The following is a 19,307-nucleotide window of genomic DNA, read 5'->3' as shown; positions in this document are numbered from 1 at the left end:
GAAAAGGTCTGGGTTGTTTAAAGGTATGAATAATGGATTCTGCCTCAAACCTACCCCCAAAATCCTGAAGTGAGCACATTCAGATGAGGGGCAGTTACCATTTTCACTGCTCCCTCCCCAGTTCTGCTTTCCTACCCATCTGCTATTCTGGGCAGCACGAACACAGGCCTCAAAGCCCAGGTGGGTGGGCAGCAAAGGTCGGTGGTTAGGGGTCGCCTAGGCTACAGGGATCCAAGAATGGCATCTGTTCATCAGACTCAAAAGAGTCAATTGCAGGGATTGCAAAACTCCATCCCTGCACTTGTCTCTCCTAAGCCTTGAGCTCTATGGTGCTGGGTTGTGAGAAAAAGTTCCACCGTCAAATTCTCTTAATATTATCTGAATCAGACCAGCTAGATCCACCAATCAGTGGTATTTATGGAGCACTTACTGTGTGCAGGGCAATAGTGCAGTGATAGTTCCAAGGGAATTTTTGCAAACTAAAGTTAATTTGCTTAAATGCATTTCCAGCGCATCACTGCTACAATCCCCACTTACACACATGGACATAGGAGTTGTAAGGTCAAGAACTAAAATGAACTAAGTTAAATAAATTATTAGTTAAAGGGCTTAAGGGCACTTGTGAACAATATACGCACTGCCTTTGCAACGCCTGCTTCACTGGGAATTTCTTCCCACAGTTCCTGCACTCAAATTCCTTCTCTTCACTGGGCTTCTGGTGTAGTGTCTGCAGGTGCTCCGAAAGAATTTCTTGGCTGCGAAAACTTGATTCGCAGAGAGGACATGCATAGTCCTGTTTGGTGCTAACGGAATCTGCTGAAATAAAAAAATGCATAAAGGTTTAAAAAATTGGTAACTTTCTGGAAAGCTCTTCTCTCATTTTAAACATTAGATTTCATGCTTTTTAGAAACTGGAAGAATTTATACATTCCCTCAAACCAAATTCTCCACGCAGATTATGGAAATGCCCAATCTAGTTCTCAGATGCACTTGAACGATTCCATTGAAAACATCAAAAACATGAAATCCACTTATAACATCTGAGCAATTAAACTCTTTCGATGAGTTGCTCCAAACAGATCCCCTTCAATTTGCTTTTGGCTACATTTGGGAAAGAATCCTACTGAACTAAAAAGTGTTACACCTCTAAGGTAATACTGTCAGCCTGGATAACAATCTCACCCATCATAAAGCACACAGACCACTATGAAATATGAATTTATTAAGTCAGGTATAGTAATACTTGAATGGCTCCTTGCCTTATTTATTCCCTTTTATTGGGCTTTTTTCTATTTCCGGGGACAAAATATTTTGAGCAGAGTCTGCTCATTCAAAAGAGGAAAATAAACAGTGACAACACAGAATTAGGAATGCTCAAACTTTCCCTCCAAAGTTCTCCTATCCTCCACTTCAGCCGTCTGTGGTAGGGGATCTTGAAGACAGATGAATCAGATTGCCATAATCCCTTTGTTCACATGGGCAAAAAAAAAAAATGCTAACAGCATGGAATGCATCACTTATGAGGTGGAATTAGAGAAAGAGGTGATTAAGGATAGGTGGGTAGGGTCTGCAGCTAGAATATGAGTAGAACAACTGTTAGGATAGATGCGCTGAAAGGTCCCCACAAAACAGTTCTCTAGAATGACACTGCTCTCCTTATCTCCCCAGGAAATCCCATTCCTCATCCCGATACCGAGAACCCTAAAATAGAGAAACCAAACTGAAAAGTCAGAGGCAAAACAATCCTATTTTCCTCTAAAAAAGTGGCAAGTATAGTAGTAACTCAATAATCCCAATTTGATAACATGAAAACTAAAATTCATAAATGGAAGCTGAATTATCATTTTCTGATCACTGAATCAGAGATCTGGGAGAGGATAAGGGGAGGATTCAGGGGTACAACCTGAATTCCCACATATTCTGCTGCAAGATCATCTAAAAAAACTGGACTTGAAAAAAAATTTGACATTTTATAATTTATAACAACATTTCTGAATTGGTATGGGCCATTGAAGCCTTCACAAAAACTAGTATTCAGTAATACTTCTTAAATCTTTAACAGATTGTATACTATTTATAATGATGCATCCATGTTGATTTTTAAGTCTTTGTTTATTCAGTTTATTCTCTAAATCAACAACCACAAAAATTCAAAATTGTCAAGGGTCATTGTGAACAAATTTAAGTTTTTCTAAACAAATACATGTGAAATTCTTTTCTGCTGAGAGAAGTCAGTCTTAAAAGGAATCAGTCATATTTATTGAGCGCTTACTGGTGTACAGAGTAACACCAAGTGCTAAGTACTAAGTGCTTAGGAGAGTACAATACAACAATATAACAGAGTTGGTAGACACATTCCCTGCCCGCAACCAGCTTACAGTCTAAAGGGAACATCTCATTTTTTTTTCCTAAATAACGCACAAGACCCATGCTGTAATAAAGCAGGGCATCCGTTCCCATCTATGAATGCTTAGAAAAAGAAGGCAGACAAGGTGGGAGGTTCTTCACTTCCTCTTCCAATGATACAGTTAAGTCAAAAGGTTATACTAGGTGACAGTCCAGCACAGAGAATGGGACTGTTATAAGATAAGGAAGCAAAATCTTTTTAGAATATAATAGTAAATATGGGGTCCTCTAAATCCTGAATTTTTTAGTTTGATTTCTGGAGAGATCAAATTGCAAAACACAACAGGAATTTACAATGTGTCATACGAACTCATCACCTCACAAAACTCATAAACCTCATTACGGATCCTCACCATATAAACTCAACAACACACATGATTCCTATTTCTCCCCTACTTCATCAGCAATGTACTACAAAGGATGCTTGTCTCTTCACCTGGGTTTTAGGTCATCATACAATTTAATATTGTTTTCGTACATCATCAAATTGGTACCTTTTTCCCCAGTTAGTGGAGGGTCTTTAGTAGTATTATCCTCATCTTCCTTGGTCACTATGATTTCTTCCTCCTCCTCCTCCTCTTCTTCCTCCATGTCACTGTCCAAGTAGCCAATCAGAAGCTCTGTATCCGTCTCTATATCCTCAACTGCTAGATAGAAAATGTTTTCTCCTTCCTAAAGGCAAGGAAAGTGAAAGTACTTAGGAAAGGTTTATTAGGTGGGTTAACTTCGTCACACATTCCCCTTTGGTTCCCACTCAAACAGGAACATTCCCCTTTGAAGTACCTCTTCCAATGGCATGCTGAACCAAAGACTCAGAGTCAAGGCGGAAGAAGCAAGACCAGTATGAAATAAAAAGACCCAGTGCTCCTAACAATTCTCAAAGGAACAGAGAAGACTCATTCCCAGGAAAAGTCTTAATTTCATTACTAACGACTTTCTTTTGGGTAAGAACCACCGAGTGAGGCCCCAGTGGCTCTTGGTGTAAATGGTGTGAGACACAGACTTGGGCAGAAAATAACCAGGCCAGTTGGAGGTCGAGTCTGATCACCGTAATTTGGTTGTCAACTCCCCTGACAGAAACCTTTCAATACTGAGCACTTCTTCACTAGCCTCAGGAAGGCCAGTTTCTGTTCCACCTGGCAACTGTGACCAGGGCTGAATGACAGCTTAACCCTTTCAAAGCTGGTTACATGCCCTAAAGCCCAAAGGCCTAAAGCCCACAGGCCTGTACAGATTGGTAAAACCCAGAGAGGTACAAAACTTTGGGGGAAGTTACATTAAGAGCCTCGAGAATAGAAAAAAACTCTTCTTTGAGAATTTCTATGAACTCTACATAGTAGTTCTAGTAATTAAGGGCCTACTGTGTGTGAAGTGTTAGGCAGCAAGGTCACAGGTCTGACAGAACCTTCCAGAACTACTTGGAGCATTCTGGGGGGAGGCTGGTTCTTGGCCAATATTAGGAAAGTTACACTCCCTAAAGGGAAGAGCCAAACACTCCTGAAGGCACAAGAAAGTGGAGTCAGACAGCTGGGAGCTTCCTGTTGGCTATGAGGGGTTGCCAACCTGCTTCTCTGAGGCCTGGCCAGAAGAGATCTTTATGTGGTAAATGTAATTCTTTCCCTAAACGCTACCTGAGGTAAAAATTTGGGAGTTATATTAGGCAAAACTCTATTTCACCGCTTTCTCATGAAGCCTCCTAACACATGACGTTTGACCCATTAGTCAAATACGCAGCCTTTATCTGACAGTCTTTAACTCCAGTGATTTTTAAATATTATCTGGCAAACCTTGACTTCACTACAGACTGTTGTGATCTTTTCCCATTTGTGTTACTGATTAAATCCCGATTTTGATCATTTCTGATTTGGGAATCTGGTTCAGCCATGATCACTTGTTCCCTGGAGAGAGTTCATTCATTCATTCAATCATATTTATTGAGCGCTTACTGTGTGCAGAGCACTGTACTAAGCGCTTGGGAAGTACAAGTTGGTAACATATAGAGACGGTCCCTAGCCAATAGCGGGCTCACAGTCTAGAAGGGGGAGACAGACAACAAAACAAAACATACTAACAAAATAAGATAAATAGAATAGTAAATATGTACAAGTAAAATAGAGTAATAAATCTGCACAAACACATATACAGGTGCTGTGGGGAGGGGAAGGAGGTAGGGTGGGAGGGATGGGGAGGGGGAGGAAGGGGAGAGGAAGGAGGGGGCTCAGTCTAGGAAGGCCTCCTGGAGGAGGTGAGCTCTGAGTAGGGCTTTGAAGGGAGGAAGAGAGCTAGCTTGGCAGATTTGCGGAGGGAGGGCATTCCAGGCCAGAGGGAGGACGTGGGCCGGGGGTTTATGGCGGGATAGGCTACAACAAGGCACAGTGAGAAGGCTAGCAGCAGAGGAGAGGAGCATGTGGGCTGGGATGCTTTTCATGCAGATGCTTTTCATGGGGGTGGGGGAATTTTAGGAATAAAAGGGCCCCAGGCCCAGCCCAAATGCAACCACCATGAGGTCCCAGCCCCACGCAGCCGTAGAAGATGCTCGGCCAACTGGGAGCTATCATGGAATGAAAATCTGCCCACTCCACAAGGCCCTGACTCCTCTTTGCCGCCAGCTTCCACACGGCTCTCACGAGGCAGCAGCTTCCCTTGCTAATCTATCTTCCACTAAATAGTCAAAAATGTTAGGTAGCTGATTTTGATCCTCATTTTTATGGAGAAGCAGCATGGCATAGTGGATAGAGCATGGGCCTGGGAGTTAAAAGGTCATGGGTTTTAATGCCGGCTCCACCATTTATCTGCTGTGTGACCATGGGCAAATTATTTCACTTCTCTCTGCCTCAGTAACCTAATCTGTGTCCAACTCAATTTGCTCACATCCACCCCAGTGCTTCGTACAGTGTCTGGCATATATTAAGCGATTTAACAAAATCCATCATATTATTATTAAACAGTAAACAGCCTCACTTGCTATTTCAATCAATCAATAGTATTTATTGAGTGCTTACTGGGTGCAGAGCACTGTACTAAGCCCTCAGGAGAATGCAATGCAATGGAGTTGGTAGACATGATCCCAACTCTGCAGGAGTTTACAATCTAGTGGAACAAGCCTCAGTGAAGTCCAGTATAAAGCACTGTACTAAGCCCTGGGAAAAAATACTCAAGTGAGAATTAGATTAGCTCCACAGCCTCCAAATAGGCTCTAAATCTAAAAATAAGTGGGGCAGAAGAGGTTGGCAACATCAACAAACTCCTGTGTAAGTTGTACAGAGCTCAAGAGAAACACCTAGGCCATCTGAAACTAAACCCTAACCAAAACATGTGGGATGGATTTGGGCCAGGGAATATATGTTCTGCTCCTAGTTGAGAAGAGAGCCCAACTACTTGTCATTAAAGAAAAAACAAAAAACTCTTCCAGGAGCATCCAAAAAGAACACCAAGTGATTAAGATGCATGAATAAACTTCTCTGTGTTTGACAATGTTTGTTCAAACAAGCTTGTAAAAAAAAGTAGTAATAAAAACAGTTGACTGTCAGCCTCCATACTAGACTGCATCTCCTTCTCTATGCAAGCCAAGTGCCTTGGGTAATACTCAAGGAAACAAAGGGAATTGTGTTTACCTAATGAAGACTTCCAAACACTGTCATAAATCTCCATACTTATCTGATTAACATCCATGAAAGTTAATTGAGCCTCTTTTATAACAGCTCTAGCCACATATTTCATGACAAACCACAAGAACAAGATAATGATTTTTAATTTTGTAACATGAGAGGATGAATTTACATTGTCTATCCAAGGTACAAGATGTCTATTGCTTCGGTAACTTTGTAATAAAACCAGCACTTCTAACACATCGATTAAACTATTTGATTCAATAAACTTAATGGAAGAGCAACAGCCTTCAGGGTCCAATCACATTTTTGCTCCTTACAACAGGGAGAGATTGTAAAAAGAAACATAATTACATGCATTCCTCCTAGATATATATTTCATGGCACAGATTAGATAGCTATCATCACATCACTCCTGTCCACTGATCCCTTCCTTATCCTCCTGCACTCTGTGCTTTGTTGAGATTTAATTTGCCAACATCTAAGCTAAAAATAAATCACTTGGGATAACTGATTGAAGAAGAAAAAGGCCTTCATGACCTACCCTGAGCCTAGACATGTGGTGAATATGGGTAGACTTTGGCTTCAGAGCCCTCATTTTTAATCCTATGCTGTCACTATAGCTAGGACTTTTTCACAACTCTAAAGAAGTTAACTGGCCTCGTTAGTACGGCACATCTGAAGAATGAGGGTGGATTACCCCCTCAACCCAGCTAAGGAGGGAATCCTGTGGAGAGGTCAACAACATTTCAAACATGCCTTCGACCATCAAAGACGAAGCCTCTAGAAGTCAGCCAAAACAGGAAGACATGGCCTTTGGAATGGCCACAACTCAGGAAATCAAGACTACACTACAGTAAACCACACAGACCCGGGGTTATTTCTATAGCAAACAAGCAGATTTTCAAAGTAAGCCTCAAAGTCACCATCTTGAAGATGAAAGTGAGAGAGAGAGAGAAAAAAACTGCAAAAGATTCTATTATCTGCTCTCCACTGCTAGCACAATCTTTGCCACTATTCTCTGCGAACATTACCCATGCTGAATCGCAATGTGCTTTCCAGCAGAATGCAGCACAACTGGACAAGATCATCACAGCATGACAGATGTACCATCAGTGCAGGGAGCAACACCAAGACCTATAACTATATGCTTAAGCCTTTCAAACTTATTTGACACCATCGCCAGACCTGAGCTCTGACCCGAACTAAGCGAATTTGACTGCGAGACATTACTTACTCCAAACACTTTGGCCAGTAATGGTATTACTTTTAGGAGCCTTGTCTGACCATTTCCTCGCCACCTGAGAAGAGCAAAAAGATCCAGTTCTACTCAGTTGGAGGATGCAATAAGAGAACTTGTTGTGGGCAGGGAACACGTCTACCAACTCTTGTTATATTGCATACTCCCAAATGCTTAGTACAGTGTTCTGCACATAGTATGCGCTCAATAAATACCATTGATTGATTGAGAGTTGGTATCAGAATACACTGCCCCTTCACTCATTAAGCCTCAAAATCTCATCAAAAATTTGAAAATTACCCAGAAGATGCTAGATCCTAATGACTGGCTTGATAAATCAGGAGTTGAGAGTTCAGATGTCACAAGGGCCTAATCACATCTTTTTTAAGGGGCCTTCCCCTACGAACCCCTCATTTCCCCTATTCAAGCTCCCTTCTGGGTCACACTTGCCCTTGGATTTGTACGCTTTATTCGTCCCATCCTCAGCTCCACGGCATTTATATAAATATCTGTAATTTATTTTAATGTCTGCCTCCCCTCTAGACTGTAAGCTCATTGTGGGCAGGGAACATGTCAACTCTGGAATACTATACTCTTCCAAGCACTTGGAACAATGCTCTACACATAGTAAGTATTCAGTAAATACGACTGATTGACTGATTGTCCTGAAGGCATTTACACTGGAAAACATACAGATGATTATTACAAGCTTTGTAAATAGTACAGGTCTATGAACTGAAAAGAAAAAGGAAGACTAATGTTTCACTGAGACATTCTATGCGCTGTCAAAGATTTTCAGAGGAAACACAAGAGCTAAATTCTGTATGTAATGGAATACTGCTACCTAGGCAGTCTGCTATTCAGTGATGCTCGGCCAGACCAAGAGGAAGAAAACTCAACTCAAGGTCAGTGTTTCCTGTGGGATATGTAAAATAGTGATAATAATACCTGCTTCTTCCTCCCTCTTGGGGACGTTGTGAATTCAAAATGAGACAAGTAATGTGAAAGTGATGTGATGGTGCTTTGGAAAATGAAAACACAAGTTCAACGTATTATTATTATTAAGGTATCAAATGTCATTCCAAGCTAATGGTCTAACAAAGCTTCAGTAATAACCAACCACACACCTGGCTGTGATCTAGACTTACCAGAGAAACCCTGTTCAGTTTCACTATCCATTTCACAGCGTCACCTATGACCCACACTACCAAACGTCAAGAGAAGATCATCAACGATATTTATTTCTGAGCACATACAGTGTGCACAGCACTACCTATTTGACGAAAATACAGGCGTAAAAGTCATGATGCCTCTCCTTGAGAAGTTTACAATCTAATGGGGGTGGGTCCATTTAATTAATCAGCATGGAGGCAGCTATTATTACAGCACCACTATATCAAGGTCATTGATGATTACTTAAGTTGAAAAAACAAAGGAGAAAAGGAGATTTCTTTACAACTGAAAAATTGAAGCAATGATGGACTGACAAATTCATTAAGTTTTAAGAATTAAGATTAATTAGGTGAAATGGATTACCGTATTTGACATTTAGGAGAATAACAATAACTGTGGCATTGTTAGGCACTTACTATGTGCCAAGCACTGTATTAACTTGTAGATAGAAATTAATCAGAGAAGCAGTGTGGCTTAATGGAGAAAGCACAGGCCTGGGAGTCAGAAGGACCTGGGTTCTAATCCTGGTTCTGCCACATATTTGCTGTGTGACCTTGGGCAAGTCACTTAACTTCTCTGGGCCTCAGTTACCTCATCTGTAAAATGGGAATTAATGTGGGGCAGAGATTGTGTCCAACCTGATTAACCTGTATCTACCTCAGTGCTAAGAACAGTGCTTGGCACATAGAAGTGCTTATTAAGAACCATAACAATAATAGTAACAACTATTAGTATTAAATTGGACATAGTCCCTGTCCCACATAGGGCTCACAGTCTAAGTAGGAGGGAGAACAGGTATTGAACCCCCATTTTACAGATGCAAAAATACAAAGCACAGAGAAGTTAAGTGACTTGCCCAAGATCATACAGCAGACATGAGACAGAGCCTCGATTAGAACCCAGGTCTGAAATCCAGTCCCATACTTTTTCTCCTAGGCCACATTGCTTGTCTTAGTGTTAAATAATTTTAAATTACAGCTAAAATGTCTTACTTGGGTTTTACAAAATGGTTCGAATCATATTTGGAGTGTACACACAAAGACAGATATATTCATTTTAAAACATTTCTGACAGAGCCATAGAGAAGCAGCGTGGCTCAGTGGAAAGAGCACGGGCTTGGGAGTCAGAGGTCATGGGTCCGAATCCCAGCTCCACCGCTTGTCAGCTGTGTGACCTTGGGCAAGTCATTTAACTTCTCTGGGCCTCAATTCCCTCATCTGTAAAATGGGGATGAAGTCTGTGAGCCCCATGTGGGACAACCTTGATCACCTTGTATCCCCACCCAGTGTTTAGAACAGTGCTTGACACATAGTAAGCGCTTAACAAATACCACCATTATTATATCAGTGAATACAACACAAAGTCCAAACAATTAGGTTGTTGGTCATTTTTACTAGCTAAAAAATTATGCTCTAGCGGAGGTCAAACAATACATAAATACCATTAACTTAGTTATGGCAGCATGATTTTCATCAGCCAAAAAATAGTACTAATTACTGAAATCTTGCAATGTTTTAAAATTATTGAATTGTTGGCAAATTTTTAATTGAGGACAAATTTCAAAACAAATGTACAAAATACCATTTAAATATAAAATTTACTTCTAAATTTCATTTCAAATATTCAAATAGGATTCCTCTACAAATAATCATTTTATTTCTACATATGATAATCAAACCCCAGGTGCTTTGCTAAGCTCTTTAATGTGCTACTTTGCCATTATATATATATATATATATAGTGAGGATGAATCTGCTCAATTAGACCATTGTGACGTTTGTGGTTGGTCCAAACTTTGAATCCCTCAATGTTAATTCAACAAAATGACTGTAAAATAAATAGAACAAACTTCCACACTTGAAAGACCAATAGGGAGCAATTAATAAACAAATGGAATCCAAAACACAAGTCCATGAGTTTAAGGCTCAAAAGAGACTGAGCAGATATCTGATGATTAAAAAGGACCAAAACATCAGTTTATCAGTCAATCAATTGTATTTATCAAGGACCTTCTTTATGCAGATCACTGTACTAAGCACTTGGAAGAATACAATATACCAGAGTTGGTAGACCTGTTCCCTGCACACAAGGAGAATATTGTCCACATACGTGTGTGTGTGTGTGTGTGTGTGTGTGTGTGTGTGTGTGTGTGTGTGTGTGTGTGTGTGTGTAGTATTTGTTAAGTGCCAGACAGACAGTGCCTGGGTAGATACAAGATAATCAGGATGGACATAGTCCATATCCCACCTTGGGTTCAGGGTCTTAATCCCCAGATGAGGTAACTGAGGCATAGAGAAAATAAGTGACTTGATCAAGGTAACTCAGCAGGCAAGTGGCAGAACCTGGATTAGAACCCATGTTCTTTCCACCACACCACACTGCATGACCTATCAATTATCTTCTCTTGTTTTTTCTGAGAACCCATATTAGTGGAGTAGTTCTGGATATATTACATTTAGTGTTGGAAGAATTTATAGTGTAATTTCAAGCTTTCCCTGCTTGATTGCTTTTATTGATCTCCCAGGATGCAGTGATGAAACAACTCTTGCTGATGTAATTAACAAGTATTAATTAGTTCTGTGTTAACAAATTGATTTGGATTAAAGTGGCTTCATCAACATAGGAGCTAACAGACTAGTCATATTTTCTGAAAGGTTTCCAGTGGAAAAATCAATTTGACTCAAATTTGCACAGAGCAAGTTGGTTAAACAACTAAACTGTGCTCTATGCACACAAAAGTATTTTTTTTTTGAGGGGGGGAGTGTGATAAATTCCCTACACATGCACCGCCTGCCTCAGGCCTGGAACTCCCTCCCCGTTCTTATTCACTCTCATTTCACCTAATCCCTCTCCTTTCTTCATCACCCTTGAACTTGGATGTGTACACTTTATTCTCTCCACCTTCGGCCCCACAGCACTTACACATATCTGTAATTTATTTATTTATATTAATATCTGTCTCCCCCTCGAGACTGTGAGCTCCTTGTGGACAGGGAACAGGTCTACCAACTCCATTACGTTGTACTCTCCCAAGCACTTAGTACAATGGTCTGCACACAGAAAACACTCAATAACTAAGATGGATTGTTTGATTAGTGCCACCTCAAAATTTATCTCAGGAAACTTGAGTTGAGTACACCTGACCTCAGTGACACAAAAGCAACGACTTAAAGCCAATTAAGGCCAATTTCCTTTCCATAGATTTGGTTCCCAAGATAAAGCTTACCAATGAGGCAGCCAACTGTTTGATTGAGAGACTCTTTTCAATAAATCAAACAATTGTATTTATTGAGTACCCACTGAGAGCTAGGCACTCCACTACGTATTTAGAAAGTACAAGAGTAGACAGACTTGGACTCCTTGCCCTCAAAGGGCTTATCTGTACAGTGTTCTGCGCAAAGAAAATGCTCAGTAAATATCATTGACTGAATAAAGGGGGAGGGAACAAAGATTTTCAGATAATGAAAGCAGGGGGAAGAATAAGGATAAAAGAGGAAGCATTACAAATGCATCAAGACAGAATATCTGAAAAAAATATCAGAATGCACTGAATGGATAAGTAAAATATAAATCTAAAAATATTTTTTTTTCCTGGATGTGGCTTTTGGCTATCTTGTCGCTGAGACAAAGCAGCTTTGGATAGGGGAAAAGAAGAGAAAGGACTGTAATAAAGATCAAACTAGAGGGACTGGTGGTGTAAAAGGGTTCTGGTAGTGTTGGGGGTATGAAGACCCCACAAAGAAAGAAATTATCCAAAGAGAAAAAAATAGCAAGATCAAAAGGGAAGTTATCTCAATTGTAAATCCTTACCAGATAAGAGATTAGCCCACTTTTAAATTCAAAAGGACTAACCAACTGCCCATAGTACTTAACTTGAAATGTAATACCCTAATTTTAACAGGACCTTTTTTGGGGGGGTGATCTTTAGAGATAGTGTCCCATAACACAGGACACTACATCCTGAGTAGAAAAACAAACATACATGTTTCAAAGTTTTGCAACCTTCCTTTTTTTTTTTTGAAGAGGAAGCAGGGGCTAAGAGACCTGAAGCTTCAATAGCACCCCTAAGCAGCAGATGTCAATCAAATTTCTGTGTCCTATATCCCAAACCCGTAGAAAAACTAAACTATCTGTACCTGAGCTCAACCTTGCCGTGTTCAGCTATGCCAAGAAACTCAGAACGAACACTAGTTGCAACTCCTCTTTTCAGAGGGTTGAAAACAAGACAACAAATATTGGAACCTCTAAGAAAATGTAGGCTTAATTTTTTTTTCCAAAGCATTTTTTTTTACCCAGCACACAAAATGATCAACAGGCTCAATGTGCAGGAAAGGATATTTAGTTTGAAGAATGGGGAAAAATGTTTGGGCAACATTTTTGGCTCTGTACCAAAACATCTTGCTTGAAGAGGCTAGGGGAATTGATAAAAATGAAAAAAATAGTAGAGAGGAGAAAATACACAGATTTTACACTTATCTGACAGGATCAGTTAAAAGAGTTTTGCGAATTCTGTAGTGTCAGTGGGTTGGGTCATATGCCCTATGAAACTCCCTAGCCTAATTTTTTCTGATTTTACAATGTACAATTCTATCACTCTGTATCTATTTTCTTCACTAAAGCATTTACTCCTGGATTTCTGGGAAATGCAGATATATATCCATATTTGAGAAGCTCCAATCTCCCATTCACACCTGGAATTCCTTACACATCTCAGCATATTTGGACAGCTTCTCTATAATCTCCACACATGCCAAGATATATTTTTTAAGACCTTTTATTTAGTATTGAGTTCTGCTATTTCAAAACAGTATTTGTCACAGTCTCCTCATTGCAAAGAAATATTAATCTTGCTGCATTGCAAATAAATGTATCCCCAGCACATGCAATAGATGAGTTAGCATTTAAAATCTCTAACTTAATATTGGTTTTTGTTTATATGCTAGCAGACTGCTATGTACATTTTGAAGATGAAACAAAAGCCAAGATTGAGAAATTTGGCAAGGACCCAATTTTTTGAAAGGGTGATGTTTTGTGCTTAACAAATGCCGCTTTTATTGTGAGGCACCATGGAATAATCAGATAAAATTGGAAAATTGAAGTAATGTACACCTAGTTGGAAGATAGGCTGGGGGTGGGAATGTAACGGGGATGCCCAAGGGAGAGGGAGTTGGGGAAATGAGGGCCTAGTTGGGGAAGACCTCTTGGAGTAAATGTGATTTTAATGAGGCTTTGAAGAAGAAGAGAGTGGTGGTCTGTCATAAATGAAGAGAGAGGGAGTTCCAGGCCAGAGAGAGGACATGGGTAAGAGTTTGGCGATGAGATAAGGCAAGTTCGAGGTACAGTGAGTACATTGAAGTTAGAGGAAGAAAGGGAGCAGGCTGGGTTGGCATTGGGAATTAATGAGGTAAGGTAGAAATTGCTAGCTGATTTAGTTCTCTGGAGCCTTGTCAGAGGAACATACCCTAATTCTGCTGCCGCGCTCTAGCTAAAACGCATGGTAAAAACGCAAATTCCAGTTGGGACTGCATGCACGAAAAAATCATTTGGATGGTCTGTGAACACTGATGGATTTTAAAAAGCCTAAACCTGTGAGAAAACAGCCAGGATGACTGGTCAACGATCAACAGTGATGAATAAGAACTACCAATATGCTCGAATCTGTGACCTTTGCACATCTGATAGTCACCCCACCCTCAACCCCACAGGATTTATGTACTGATCTTCAAATTATATATTACAAATTATTTATATTAATGTCTGTCTCCCCCTCCAGACTATAAGCTCTTCGTGGACAGAGAACGTGTCTGCTAACTCTGCTGTATTGTACTCTACTAATACAGTGCTCTCCACACAGTAAGCGCTCAATAAATATCATTGATTGATCTGGGGATTGCTTTAGAGGAAACGATTGAGCAACAGACTGTATGTAAAAATTGAAAGCAAGCCAAGAATTGAGGTTAATGCTAAGATTGTGGGTTTCAGAAACAGGGAGGACGGTGTGTTGTCAGCTTTAATAGGAAAGTTAGGTAGAAGAGAGGCATCCCGTCATGATAACTGACTTTCCAGCAGAGTTTTTTTTCCTATTGTGCTGTAAAACCATCCTACACTCTGAATTAAACTGAAGCAGTGAATCCCAAACTTTTTTTAAGCCTGGTAGGCTGCTTTAACCAACTCAGATGGCTCTAAGAGACGTTGGAGAAGCCGTGATATATGCCCACCCACCTGCTGACAATTACAAAATAATTATCTTTATGCAAAGATTCATAAAAGACATAATTTAGAAAAAAAATTCAGGAAGAGACAGCTGACAAGACAAAATGAGAAGGAAATTCACTAAAACCATAAATTTAATGAAGTGTTTAACGAAGTACATTCATTTGTAATATTAGTTCTGTGAAGAGCCCTCTGAGGATTGTACTTCCAATATGCCCAGCTGAGGAAAAAATCAGTGTTTTATGAGCAAAATGGCCTTGTTTTTGTTTAATTACACTGATTCAGTGTAACTATAAATAACCAATAATGTGAATAAGGAACTAGACAGTGACTTGGCAATGTCTCTCCTAAGTGCCATCAAATAGTCTATGGCTAACTGTCCTTTTACACTACAAAACATTTATACAAATAATTTACAATTCCCCTTTATTTCTCTATCTGCCACCACAACACTGATTGATAAAATCAGAAAATCACTCTCTTGGAAACTGATGACACATTCCAGGACATCATCTCTTACAGCAAACACGGTCCTTGTTCTAACAATATGTGCTTACTCTCAAATGAAGCAGAGTGGCCTAGTAGAAAGAGCACAGGCCTGGTTAGGAGTCACAGGACCTGGGTTCTAATATTGGCTCTGCCACTAGTCTGCTGTGTGACCTGGGGCAAGTCACTTAACTTCTCTATGCCTCAGGTACCTCATTTGTAAAATGGGGATTGAGATTGTGAGTCCTATGTGGGACTCTTTCCTCTCCCCCTCCTCCCCTTCTCCTGCTCCCCCCCCCCAGCCTTACCTCCTTCCCCTCCGCACCTGTATATATGTATATATGTTTGTACATATTTACTACTCTATTTATTTATTTATTTTATTTGCACATATTTATTCTATTCATTTTATTTTGTTAATAAGTTTTGTTTTGTTCTCTGTCTCCCCCTTCTAGACAGTCAGCCCACTGTGGGGTAGGGACCGTCTCCATATGTTGCTAACTTGTACTTCCCAAGCGCTTAGTACAGTACTCTGCACACAGTAAGCGCTCAATAAATATGATTGAATGAATGAATGAAAGGGACTGTTTCCAACCTGATTAACTTGCATTTACCAGTGCTTAGTACAGTGCCTGCCACATAGTAAGTGCTTAACAAACACCATTGAAACAACTTGTACTTCCCAAGCACTTAGTACAGTGCTCTGCACACAGTAAGCGCTCAATAAATACGATTGATTGATTGATTGAAATGAAGGCCAAAATGGCTGATGTGCTAAAGAAAAGACACATGAAGAAGCACTGTGCTTCACCAACCCACGGTGGAACAGCTAACAATAACAATAATGATGGTATTTGTTAAGGGAACTGAGGCCCATTCATTCAATTGTATCTACTGAGTGCTTACTGTGTGCAAAGCACTGTACTAAGCGCTTAGAACTGAAAAGTGCTTAGCCCAGAGAAAGGAAGTGACTTGCTCAAGGTCATACTGCAGACGTGTGGCGGAGCCGAGATTAGAAGCCATGAACTCCTGACTCCGAGGCCTGTGCTCTAAACATTATGCCATGCTGCTTCTCTGCCATGCTGCTAATAGCAGGGCCCTCTATGAACTAGAAACGCAACCTCCAAACAAAAAGGTGGTCCCAATGCCTGCAGTTGGTCCTCTGTAGCCCCTGTGCTAGGGGCTGTGGATCTCTGTTCTAGACACTCACAGCTATTGGCAAGAGCAGTACCATTCGACTGAAACATGGTCCATTTAAGAATCAGTAGATCTTGAGCTCAAATCCAATTAAGTGCTGCTACTCAAGTGGAATAAGTACACAAGTGGTGCACAGCGACAAAACAAAACTAGGCTCCTGGAAAGTTCGAAGTATTCATTTTTCATCCACTTGCTTTTACATTGTTCTGAATGCTAGGAATGGCATTCCAACATTGAGCTCTCCAAAGGAAAGGTGCTTTAAAAAATCTCCAAATGTCCTGTCTATAAATATGGACTCTGCTTTCAGTTACAACAGGTCATGACTACAGAAGTTGCTGTAAGCATATGATTACAAGTAGCTTGCATTAACTGAAGAATGCAATATGATACATGAAGCCAGGCCACGGTAAATTCCAGAGCACAGGGACAGGCACTCTTCACAGTAACCTAGGCTTTATAAGTAACCCTTAAAAAAAGTTCTGATTATACAACACAGCTCTTTAGGAAAAGTAGAGCTTAACTGCAAAGATGACTCTGCCCCTTTGGTTCTCCCAAATCCTTAATGCTACACAAAGCTAATAAAACAAACGTCCTTGGAAGTGGGTATGGCCGTATCTCAGGGAAATAAGAGACACAGGAGGAAAATTAAGAAATGCTGCAGTTCAATCTTTTTCACTAAGGTGCATAAGGCAATGTAAAAATGATCATATAATACTAATTTATGGGATCATCTCACATTATGTGATTTTCTGAGGCGCTACCTATTTACTATTCCCCCTTAAAATGACATTCCCAACTTGAACCTTTGACAGCTGAATAAGATGACATAACTGCAACAATTTGCTCCTGTGTGTCTGAAGCACACTTTACAGCATCGTGAGTTCAAATGGAATCAAAACCCAATTTTAGTAGTCCCTTTTTTCAGATGACTTCATTCATTCAGTCAGTTATATTTACTGAGTGCTTCTTGTGTGCAGAGCACCATACTAAGCACTTGGGAGAGTACAATATAACAATTCCCTGCCCACAACAAGCTAACAGTCTACAGAAGAAGCAGCGTGGCTCAGTGGAAAGAGCCCAGGCTTGGGAGTCAGAGGTCATAGGTTTTAATCCTGGCTCCGCCACTTGTCAGCAGTGTGACTTTGGGCAAGTCACTTAACATCTCTGTGCCTCAGTTACCTCATCTGTAAAATGGGTATTAAGACTGTGAGCCCCACATGGGACAACCTGATCACCTTGTATCCCCCCCAGCACTTAGAACAGTGCTTTGCCCATAGTAAGTGGTTAATAAATGCCATCATTATTACATAAGAGCTTACGGCCTAGATTCATTTAACTCATTCCCAACTTCCTTTTAGCCCCTTATTTCCTGAATTATGCAGCACTTCACTGCACATCCAAATAATGACATTATTCTTTCTTCCTTAAGACTCCTGTGATTACCTAGGATTTCCAAAGATGACCTACATCCAGTTCACACTACCATACACCGTTGATGAGACTACTATATGGACTACATCTGTATAAAGACCAGCTGAGGATTTTTTCCTACAGCTCTGACATGACTTTGTCTGTTAAATGCTTTACCAAGCTAACTACCAAGTTAAACTACCATTGCCAAAAAGTTTACCTCATATCAGTTTGCTTATGGGATTATGTCAGAGGAATGAGGTCCTATTTGCCCTCAGTTCTAATGTTAGAGAGAATCCCATCACCCATCTCCTAAAGCGGCCGACTACTGAATTTCACATAACATCCAGTCCCATGAAGTGGCTCCGCCACTTGTCGCCGCGTGATCTTGGGCAATCCACTTAACTTCTCTGTGCCTCAGTTATGTCATCTGTAAAATGGGGACTAAGACTGTAAGCCCCACATAGGACAACCTGATTACCTTGTATCTAACTCAATGCTTAGAACAGTGCTTGGCACATAGTAAGTGCTTAACATACCATAATTATTATTATTATTATTATTATTATGAACTGTTGAACAAATGCCAATTTGTTCCTCAGTTACTGGCTGATCCCATCATCCCTCCAACTTTTCTTTATTTTTAGTCTGCCTGGCTTAAAATTCTAAGCTCATCTATCTTTTCATCATTGAAAACCAAAGAGATTGAGTATTAGGCCTAAATTCTCAACTCTTCCTCCATTAAAAATGTTAATAAAAATTTTGGGCAGGGACTGATTAAGATGTGATGGGTAAGATAGATGTTTTCGATATTGAAATTACACACTTGCCTGCACACACCCACACAACAGATTGCAAACAAGAGATTAAAAATTTGGTAAGAGACAGTTTTCTGTGTAACCCAACATTTTTTCCCCATTTTTTACAACTAAATTCACCCTTGCAGAAAATTAAAACAGATACTTAAAGGATATTCACTTGCTTAACTAATCAAAAGTTTAATTATTTTTATTCATTGTTTGTCCCACCAGAGAAGAGCAGAGAGAGTATAGAATTTATGGATAATTTTGTAAATACCAAAGAAACCCAAAAATAAGTTATCTTTTTGCCTGAGATTAAGCCTTAATGTTCTTACAAGTTTTCCTCCTGGTACAATTTCAAGTTGCGTCAAAACTAAACAGGCTTACAGCTGTATGTGGTGTTAAGCAAGGTATTAAAGGAAGGCTTGAAAGAGGAAACAAATTTTATTCATTTTTTTCAATATAGAAAATTTGACGTTTAGGTCAGTCTCTGAGGCGACCTGTCCATATCACAGTGATCGTCTGCTAAAAGGAAGCACTCTCCTTTATTCTTGCCAGCCTACCTTTTAACAGAAATTGAATCTCTCCATTAACACATAGAACTAAATTTGGCCAATTCCAGTGTCTTATATTACACACATCTAATCCTTGTAATACCAATTCCCTCCATCTCCCCAAAGTAAGCATTTCACCAACTTACTAGAGACTTTTCTGTATTTTCCTTGTTATGAAATTTCCATTCTTAAGAAATATCCACCCTCATATTTTTAAAAC

The 19,307-nt window shown here is 40.0% G+C and overlaps 1 protein-coding gene across 3 annotated transcripts in view; it reads right to left on the bottom strand.

Moving 5' to 3' along the window:
* PRDM5 (PR/SET domain 5) overlaps positions 1–19,307 on the bottom strand; it is a 144,582-nt gene that overhangs the window by 83,469 nt on the left and 41,806 nt on the right. For 2 of the 3 annotated variants that reach the window (XR_005456519.1, XM_038769297.1), the window contains exons 4-5: positions 2,901–3,078; positions 639–816 (exon numbers count right to left, since the gene is read on the bottom strand). Coding sequence is in view for 2 of the 3 variants with exons in the window: in XM_038769297.1 (XP_038625225.1) it covers positions 639–816; positions 2,901–3,078 (356 nt within the window). In the remaining variant the exon portion in view is untranslated. The remainder of the gene's footprint in view (positions 1–638; positions 817–2,900; positions 3,079–19,307) is intronic. The other variant, XM_038769298.1, reaches the window with a different exon arrangement.

Source organism: Tachyglossus aculeatus, chromosome X5 (genome assembly GCF_015852505.1).
Source record: "Tachyglossus aculeatus isolate mTacAcu1 chromosome X5, mTacAcu1.pri, whole genome shotgun sequence".
Classification (NCBI taxonomy): domain Eukaryota; kingdom Metazoa; phylum Chordata; class Mammalia; order Monotremata; family Tachyglossidae; genus Tachyglossus; species Tachyglossus aculeatus.
This window is presented reverse-complemented; position numbering and strand designations above follow the sequence as displayed.